The sequence below is a fragment of the Erpetoichthys calabaricus genome, chromosome 18 (assembly GCF_900747795.2).
Source record: "Erpetoichthys calabaricus chromosome 18, fErpCal1.3, whole genome shotgun sequence".
Classification (NCBI taxonomy): domain Eukaryota; kingdom Metazoa; phylum Chordata; class Cladistia; order Polypteriformes; family Polypteridae; genus Erpetoichthys; species Erpetoichthys calabaricus.
In genome coordinates this window covers 18,097,184-18,106,598 of record NC_041411.2, presented here as the reverse complement: position 1 = coordinate 18,106,598, position 9,415 = coordinate 18,097,184, and the positions used below count along the sequence as shown (strand labels likewise).

Below are 9,415 nucleotides of genomic sequence, written 5' to 3'. Positions count from 1 at the left end.
CTAAGGTAATCCTTAGGAGAAGCTGACAGATTCCAGGAGAAGATGCAGACCACATCGAATAGACAGGAATTATAATTTAATACTACTCTGGTGCCGACCACAGCACTGTCCTCCTTGCCCTCAGTAATGTCTTAGTTTCTGGCTACTGTATATAACTTTGTAAATTTGGCTTCATCCTATAGTTTCAATTTAGACAATATGAAAACCATCTCAAGTTTCTTTCAGTCACTGTGCCTATTGTTTTTCACATGCTTTACAGAGACGGGCGTAAAGCTCTCAATAATGCTTTTCTTTTGTCTTCCATCAAGATGTGACTGACATTGTCCAAGGAAATGTTCTGTTAATCCGACTATTTAACTGTTGCTCAAACCATCTGGACCATCTCACGGATTTTCATCCATTTTTTTTTTGCAACATATTGGCCACAATCCTGCATGTTTTAAGAACACACTTTCAGAAGACCTAATACGTAAACAGTTTAACAATTGGGCAGAGAACAACTAAAAACAGTCATCTATGCACAAAACATTCTGTGTAAGAGCGAAGCAAGAGATATCGAAATGAGGGGCACTACCGGAGCGAATTAAAGAAAGGCGCGGAGGGTGAGGAAAACCATTGCAATATTAGACCAACAACTAGAGTGGATTTTACAGCGCACATTTACCAAAATGCGCGCAATAAATGAAAGCACATCTGCATATAATAAGTTCATCAAGTGAACAATTTCAGTCCGTAGTCGAGTTTATCTTTCAATTTAAAGAAAACTTTAATCAAAAACGACACACAAAAATCAAATGTCGCTTTAAGAGTTCGCACCTCCCTCAAGAAGATGGCGCATTGGCTCAGCGAATGCTTGGGTAACATACTGCGTCGCCAAGGCAACCGCAGCGTTCGATGCATTATGGGAAGGAGGGCGTGCCGGCGCGAGGAAGCGCGCAGAGATTCGGTTGGCAGCGGCCTTTGAAAACCGTGTGTTTGTTTGGTCCGAGCGACAAGAAAGCAGGTCACCAAGGTCAGTAGAGATTAAGCAGAAAAAGAAGAAGAGAGAATAAACTGGAGAATATATGGTGTAAAATAAACGGGATTGTTTATGAGGAAGCGTCATTAAAGAAACATGGGAGCAAATATATGGAAGATGAAGTGGTACTTAAACATTTGCACTTGACACCTGTCGAACCTGCCCACAGGTTTTGCAACTGCTTTCTTAACGACAGGCCCATACTTTTATCCAGCGTTCCAATATTTACGTTGTTTTACTTTTAGCACACAACGGCATTAGCAGTCTTCGCTAATACGAGGCTTTTTGTTTTCCTAAGTTGTTTTTAAACGCCGCTAATTAACAGTGATCAGGCGCAAGTTAGTCATTGACGAGTTTTAAAATTGGCTGTTATTCTGTTTTATTACTGAAACTGAACTTGTACATTAATGGGAGAGAAAGAAAGAACTGCCAGCAATCGTAGAATCGGACATTATGAGGAAGAATTAAAGCTCACTTACTGTAAGTAAATCAGATTTGTAAAACATCTGTTGCTGCATGGAAAGGTATTTGTTCACAGAAGTACATAACGCAAATATAGTTCTTGATCACTGATAACATGTTCGAACAACAGCAAGTTTTGATGCATTAAGAATTTCCACCTGTAGTCATTCCACTTTTCTGAGAAAAGTCAAGTGACTGTTCTGTAGAAATCAGGGTATTGCCGTGCCTGTCAGATTTTCTTCAGTTTTTTTTTGCCTCTGAATATTTTATTCAAACTGCAGCTTTTCAAGAAATACAAAGTTTATAATAAGTTAGCTGAATGGATGCTACCTGTTTTTGAGTAGTTTTAAATGGAATATATTTTAAGAGCAAAAGGAAGCAAGTAATGCTTTGAATGTTAATGGGGTTAAAATGGAAACACAAACGGAATGAATTAAAAAGCTACACTTCTTGTATCATCTTTTTTTGTACATGTTAGATAGATAGATAGATAGATAGATACTTGCTGATGTTTCTATTGATAGTGAGGATTATGTGTTGATTAGGTTTTAATGAATACCTTTAGTCAAAGTGGCCTTCCAAAGAGTATCCATGACAATCCAGGTATAGAACAGTGTATGGGTGGGATTTACTAGGTGCCAAAGGACATATCTCTATACCTGGTTAATACCGGTATGCTAACAGTGCAATTATATTTATTTATATATAAAATAATATATAAAAAAACATTAAGAAATGCAATTAATGTCTGTGGTATAGTGCAATTAATTTTTTTTGTAACTAAAGTTTAAAGTTTCTAGTCAAAAATATCATTGTGTTATACCTAATTGGAAAAAATCTTCAACTAATTCATCTTAAATAATGGAAGTAGATTTCAAGTGTTATGCCATTTTTTAGAGTAAAGCTGGGAATTTTCAGTTAAAAGTACGTAACATGCTTTTTGGTGACATCTGGCATTTATGCCAGTTGAAACCTTTTGGGGTAAGCCTTTATGTTTACAGTAGGGTGGTCAATCAAGAAAGAACATGGAAGTTTTCATTATTCAAATATACAAATACAGTTTGAATGAATATATGTCCAGTATATATAAAAATTTTAATATTATTAATAATAATCATAAGCATTTAAAATTATCAGGACTGTGTACAATGACATGCATGTTAAAAGTTTGGATTGCTTTGCATCCAGTTTTTTTTTTTGTCACATTTATGGCATCTTTGACCGAAAGAGAAGACCTACCTTATTTGCTTTTAAAACACATTTTTAGAGTAATGTGTAATTTTTAAATATTTTGGAAACTGAGGCAGTATTTTATATCTGGTCTTTTGTAATAGAATTATCAAAGGTGTCATGCTTTTTTACTTTACAAATTTTCTTTCCTTAACCGGGTTGAGAATCAGTGCTGTTGAAGATATAGGAAGGTTGTATCTTGTTGTACTGAGTGACATAAATAGTATTGTATATTGTTTTTTTGCTGCATAGAATTATTTAACTGCTGATTTGATATTGGAATCCTTGAACATTTGTTAGTAATGATTTGAAGTTAAAGTGGGTTTCCAACAGTTTAGGGTATTTTTGCTCGGCAGTACAATTTTCTGCTAGATTGATAAAGTGTATTTTTAGTAATTTTTGATGAAAAGTAACCCTTTGTTTTTGGAACAAGATCTACTTAAAGGTAAAATAAAATCTGATACAGTATTAGTTTCCATTTCAGTCTTTACATCAACAAATGTTGAAAATTCTGTAAGTGTGTCTAGATTTTTATACCTTCTCTATATAAACACTCAATGCTTTGTTTCCAAACTTTTTTCTATAACGAGTGAAGTGCCACTCGGGTGTATTTTCCAAAAATCATTAATGTTCATTTTCCCTTTTATGATTTTTTTATTTTTTTTTTAATGTAGCCTCCTTGAGTGTCACGAAATGGACGGTAGTAACAGTAAAGCTGTCAGGCTTCAGAATAAAAGTGACAGTGTGGTCAGAAAAGCCAAATCTCAGATGTCTCTTCCAAAAATTCAAATAAGGTATGATGGTTTGCCTGGTATTTAAATCTTCAAATATCAAAGTAACATTTGTGCTGTTTGATCAGGTAATCCAGAATCGGACTATGGAACTGGTTTAAATAGACACCAAGTTTACATCTAATCTAATTTGTTCTGGCATGCCTTTGCTATAGTTTGTATTATTTAAAACAAAATTCTGAAATTGAATTTTAATAGAAGCATTAATATTGTTTAAAAGAGAAAATAATTAGTGACTTTCCAGCTGGCTTATTAACTAAAGGGTTTTGGTATGGTAAAAGGTCCATTATAAAAATGGTTCAAGTTTGGTAATCTACGATCTTAATTTCTTATAAATGTATCAAACCATGTATAAATAATTCTGTCTCTTTAGCAATTAAATATGAGGTGGATATGCAAAATAGCTCTTTAATTTTTAAATAACAACCACAAACCATTGATATTCAAGTATTTGTTATTACACTGAAGGCTGCAAAACGAGTTGAATATTTAACTTTGGATAAAGGGATGAGTATGAGCAGCCCATTTCTATTGCATTAAGGACAGCCGATTTAGGTTATTTTGCAAAGAAATAGATTAGAGATACTAGATTCAAACATCATAAAGTGTACCAAATAATTAATTATAAAGAATGTTTGCTTTACTGTATGGTTTAATATCCATTTGTTCGGAAAAAGTACACAACTTACAAAAAATGGTGTGGACTATTTAATGTAACACTTCTTTAGACTGAATCTTTGAAAAAGATTTCAGACAAGTCAATTTTGCTTGCAAGAACTCGAGTGGCAGCACCCCATCAGGAAGTAGTGCAAGCATGAATGTTTGTAAAATCTGTAAATTGAACAGTCCGGTGATGGTCATTTATAATTGCCATGCAGGATGTGGAAAAAACACTTTTTTTTTTTTTTTTTTTAATTTTATTGATTTCATTGTAATCATACCATACAAATAGATCAATTTTTACAAAACAAAAATAGGACTGAAAACAAATCCACCCCCACCCCTGAGAGAGAGAGAGCATGGTCAACAGACTAAAACTTTAAAATAGTAAATTGAAGAGTTTAATAGGTGGATACAGATAAATGGAGAAGAAAAAGAAATAGGGAGAGAATCTACTTCCTCAGTGCTTTAAGAGCTTATTCTAAAATATTATTAATTAGATCCTGCCAGGTTTTGAAGAAGTTCTGCACAGATCCTCTAAGTGAGAATTTGATTTTTTCCAATTTCAAATAATATAAAACATCAGTTACCCACTGACTTAAAAGAGGAGAGTTAGGATTCTTCCAGTTTAATAAAGCAAGTCTGCGTGACAATAGTGTAGTGAAGGCAATCAAAGTTTGGTTGACCTTCTCCACTTCAACTCCATCTGGAAGGACACCGAATACAGCTGTTAGTAGATTAGGAGGGACTGGGACACCCAAGGCTGTCTGAAAGGTACTTAAAATTTTTTGTCCAGAATGATGTTAATTTGGTGCAGGCCCAGAACATGTGACCCAGTGAGGCTGGAACTTGATTGCAGCGTTCACAGGTTGGATCTTGCCCTGGAAACATTTTGGACAATTTCAAGCGAGACAGATGTGCTTGATATATAATTTTGAGCTGAATAATTGTATGCTTTTTGCATATGGAGCTTGAATGAATTCTCTGCATTGCTACCTTCCACTCTTTTTCTGATATGTTGAGTGAGGGATCCTTTTCCCATTGTCCTCTTGAATCTTTGAAAGGGAGGGACTGTAAAATATTTTTATATATTGCAGAAATGCTGGCTGAGTCCTCGAGACTGAGCAATATTTTTTCCAGCATAGATATATATAGAGGAAGGTGGGAGACGGGGAAAATCGGGCAGGTTCTGTTTGACAAAGTTTGTAATTTGAAGATAGTGAAAGAAATGTGTTGCTGGAAAATTAAATTTGGAATGTAATTGTTTATAGGATGCAAAGATGTTGTCTATCTAAAGATCTCTAAGCAATTTAATCCCGGAAAAAACACTTCTGAGTATGATTCTGTAAATTGAAAAACCCCAGTTCTGCTACCAGTTGTATGGTGCTGGGCTTGTAGTAAAACAGCTGCAAGATGACATCAGTCCGACACAGGCAAAAAGTGTGTCAGTGACTATCACTAGGCAGAGCAGAAGACGTATGCATTAACCCTTAAGTAAATTTTAAACAACTTCTAATATGTGTGCATTGATTAAACTTTGACTACCACATAAAGGTGGCTGGTTATAATACATACTAATCTGGTCAGAAATTCTTCCTGGAATATGGAACTCTCATTAAGTGACTAAACTAACAACTAGGAATTTGTTTAAATGTTACAAATTAGCACATGATTAAAAGATTGGTGCAGCAATTCATGGATTGGAATTGAGCATTCATACCTTTATGGTGTTTGTTCTCCAAAAATGATTGGATGTGTTGAGTAAAACAGAAACCACTTTGAATCTACAAGTGTCAGAAATATCTAGTGACCTAGGCTGGACCCTTTAACATTACAGTCAATCTATAAAGAGCATCTAAGAAGCTTAATTTTTCTTATTAAATACTTTTTATATCAGCAACTTCCCATTTATATGCGAAGGGTGCTGTACACATTTAAAAATAAAAGTAAAATCATTTAGAGGATTATCGTGATTAATGACCTCACACCAACACATTTTAACATAACATCCCCCTTGGATGGCATTTATCTTGTTTTAGAAGAAAACAAGGGATATGACTTTAGTCAGCAGTAATAATTAATTCCAAGTTCTGCTGAAATAAATTCTTTTCTAAAAAATAAAAAAAAATTTCAACCACCCAAAACATAAACATAACCTCTTCTTAAAGAGCAGAATCAAAACCCAGCCCAGCAGGTTTAAAAATAGTTCGAAGTGGCACATACACTATTATGAATTGCTGGAGTGCTTTAATATATTTTTACCTCCAGACATAAAAAAAATTAAATTGGCAAATTTCATGCTTATAATAATGCATGTATTTGTACATTGCGCAGTTTGTACTTCTGCTGCTGGCTTTTATGAGAAATTTCTGTATATTCAGTAATATGTAAATTCTCCATTTTTCGTTGTCCTCTTAGGTATACAGTGGAGTCAGTAAAGTATTCATACCCCTGTGAATCCACAGTAATACACAGCTTACCCTGACACCATCAGTAAAAAAAAAAAATATGTGTCTTAACTTTCATTGAATTCCTTTAGGTATGGAAATAGCTTTTGCTTTTTTTTTTATTTTACTTGAACTGATTTTTATCATGATAAATTCTGGTTCTCTTTATTTACAGCAATTTGAATATATCAGAAGGCAGTAAACAACTTCCAATGCATCCACTATCAGTGGAAAAATGTGGAAATCTAAATAGACCATCACGGATTGCACATTTGCCACCTGGACGGCGGATTCCATACCGTGTGGCATATACCTGGAATCGAGGTGGGCGTCTCAAGGAACTGCGAATAAGGTTAGTGGAACCCCTGTATATGAAAGGCTTCTAATAATATGGCGTGTAAATGTCTTGTGGCTTCAGCTCTTTTCTGAAACCACTTTGGTAAATGTGGTGTTACTAACTTTTTACCCTTGTGTGGGCCTTTTTAAAAATTTACAGTTAATACTGTATTTTATGAAGTAGGCCTAATTTTAATTTTTTGTGTCGCCAATGAAGGAATCGCAGTGCTTTAAGTGTGATCACAACTGAGAGAAACCAGCTTTTTCCTATTTGAGATTTTCTGTTTAAATCACTGTGAACCAGATTAATGCATAAAGTTTTCGAGATTATTCTGAACAGTAGGAAATTCAGAGTTGATCAACAGAGACTAGTATTACCATTAGCGTACTTGTATTAAAATGCGGCTACTGTAGGAACCTTTTAAATTACAATTAAACTTTTTAAATTCTTGTACCTAAAGCTTATATAAAGGTTTGGCTAGTCAAACACTGATATTTATTAGTTACAAATGTTTTAATCATTACCAAATGTCACTGTTTACGTGTTATTTATTTTATTTCATGCATTTGAGGCATGTTCTGCATTATTCTTAACTGAAATTGTTTACAAAATCTATATATTTTGTATTATTAAAAAAAAAAGTGTTGTTAGAAAAGCTGGTGTATATGACTCAGACCTTAAAGACTAAGATCAAAGTAAAATATCTGCTTAATGGAAAATTGGTCTATATTTTCTCTGGTAGAAGATGGCGTTTGTCAGAACATTAACCTAAGTGTGGGGCACTTGATTTAAAAAAAAAAAAAAAAAATCTGACCTCTGCATAAAATGGTTACTAGTTCAGTTTCTGCGTCTGACTTGCTGTTTGGCCATGAGCTAGTCATTTAACCAGTCCTCAAAGTGTGAAAAATATAGGTTAGGTTATATTAAGTGCTTGTGAAATGTATTTGGATGTTTGGTGTAGAAAGGCTGTATATAAAATTGTTTGCAGCATGTTGCTGAAGGTATTGTTTAGAGGTGATTGCACATTTTGATTGCAGTATATTCCATAATTGTTGTAAATTAGGAGTTGGTAGATATTCATTGTTAACATCTTATTCTTTTGAAGACATTTGTTTGTAGCGAGATCATGAACATTAAGATAAAAAGCTTTCTTGTTCATAAAGCCATTACAGGAATTTGCTAGTGTTATGGCTTGAAACATTACCCTGTTCAAAAAAGCCCATTAAAAATTAACAAATGGTAATTTCCTTGCCTGGAGAGAATAAATGAGTGAAAAATACACAAACATTTAATTGAGCTTGAGATTTGGACCATTGTTTCAGAATTTATTTTTACATGATTCAGACACTCATAGTTCAAAATTCTTTCACAGTTTCTTGGAAGCAAAAATTAGTGTTTCTCTCAACAGGAATCTGGCTCGTAAATTTCTATTCTTGTGGATTTCAAAGACGTTTGGGAGAGTGCTCCCTTCTAGAGCAAGGTATGATTCTTCTTAACATTAGCATTTTTTATTGTACTGAATTACATTTTGATTATTGTTTTATTATTAGTTATGGTGTCTAGCCACTTTTTTTTTTTTATTCCACTTGAACTAAATGCACATTGATGAAAAATAAAGGTGTGTGGTGGCGAGTTTTGTAAATACTTGCAGGAAATATTTTAAACAAAGCAAATGAAATATATTTACCCATGGCAGAGTGATGTAATATATTTTATTGTTTTGTTTGTTTAAAGTTAAAAGTGAAATATATTCCAAAGTTTTCAGTTTAAATTATTAGTTATTTTAATATATTGCATTATTGTGACCCACTGCATATGTGGATGGTTGAGGAGGTGAAACAGGTTAAATATTGTTGTATATTGCCACTTCTGAATATTTGTCATTTAGTGCCCATCACCAACATAAATTGCTGCAGAATGTCTTTGAGGTATGGAAGGAGCAGTGGTGGGCAGTCAGAAAGGAATGGAAATTGTCTGTCCGTGCTGAGTGTCATTACAGGTAAGAGATGGTCTTTTGTCATTTAATGCTGGAGGTTTTAGCTGTTCAGGCACATTTTCGTAACATGCATCTCCTGAAACTGCATCTCTCATTTTTTTGCTTTATTCTTTTGTTTCTTTCTATCCTTGTTTTTGTTTGTTTGTTTGTTTTCTTTCTCTCTTTTCTTTTTTTTTTTGCCTTTATAGGTACTATCTGTACTGTCTGGTCTTCCAAAGGTGGCAGATGTTTGTTTTTCAGCAGCGCAAAAACAAAAAAAAATATGAAATGGCAGTGATGCATGGTGAGTTGTTCTTTGTCTGTTTATGCCTCCTGCAATATTTGAGTATAATGTTCTTTGAAACCCACCTCCACCTAAGCAGCTGTCTAAGCTTCCTTGAACTTCACCTGTACACATCAGAGTTAAAATACAGTTTTGAGACGTGCCACCAGAAGAAGTTCTTGGACTATAGTTATAAGATGTGTAAGTGGTGG

General features: G+C 34.0%; 1 protein-coding gene across 1 annotated transcript in view; it reads left to right on the top strand.

Moving 5' to 3' along the window:
* The first annotated feature begins 900 nt into the window (after positions 1–900).
* sfi1 (SFI1 centrin binding protein) overlaps positions 901–9,415 on the top strand; it is a 31,025-nt gene continuing 22,510 nt past the window's right edge. The window contains exons 1-6 of the mRNA XM_028824492.2: positions 901–1,012; positions 3,385–3,504; positions 6,784–6,960; positions 8,354–8,425; positions 8,834–8,944; positions 9,130–9,224. Coding sequence (XP_028680325.1) covers positions 3,404–3,504; positions 6,784–6,960; positions 8,354–8,425; positions 8,834–8,944; positions 9,130–9,224 — 556 coding nt within the window. The 5' untranslated portion in view covers positions 901–1,012; positions 3,385–3,403. The remainder of the gene's footprint in view (positions 1,013–3,384; positions 3,505–6,783; positions 6,961–8,353; positions 8,426–8,833; positions 8,945–9,129; positions 9,225–9,415) is intronic.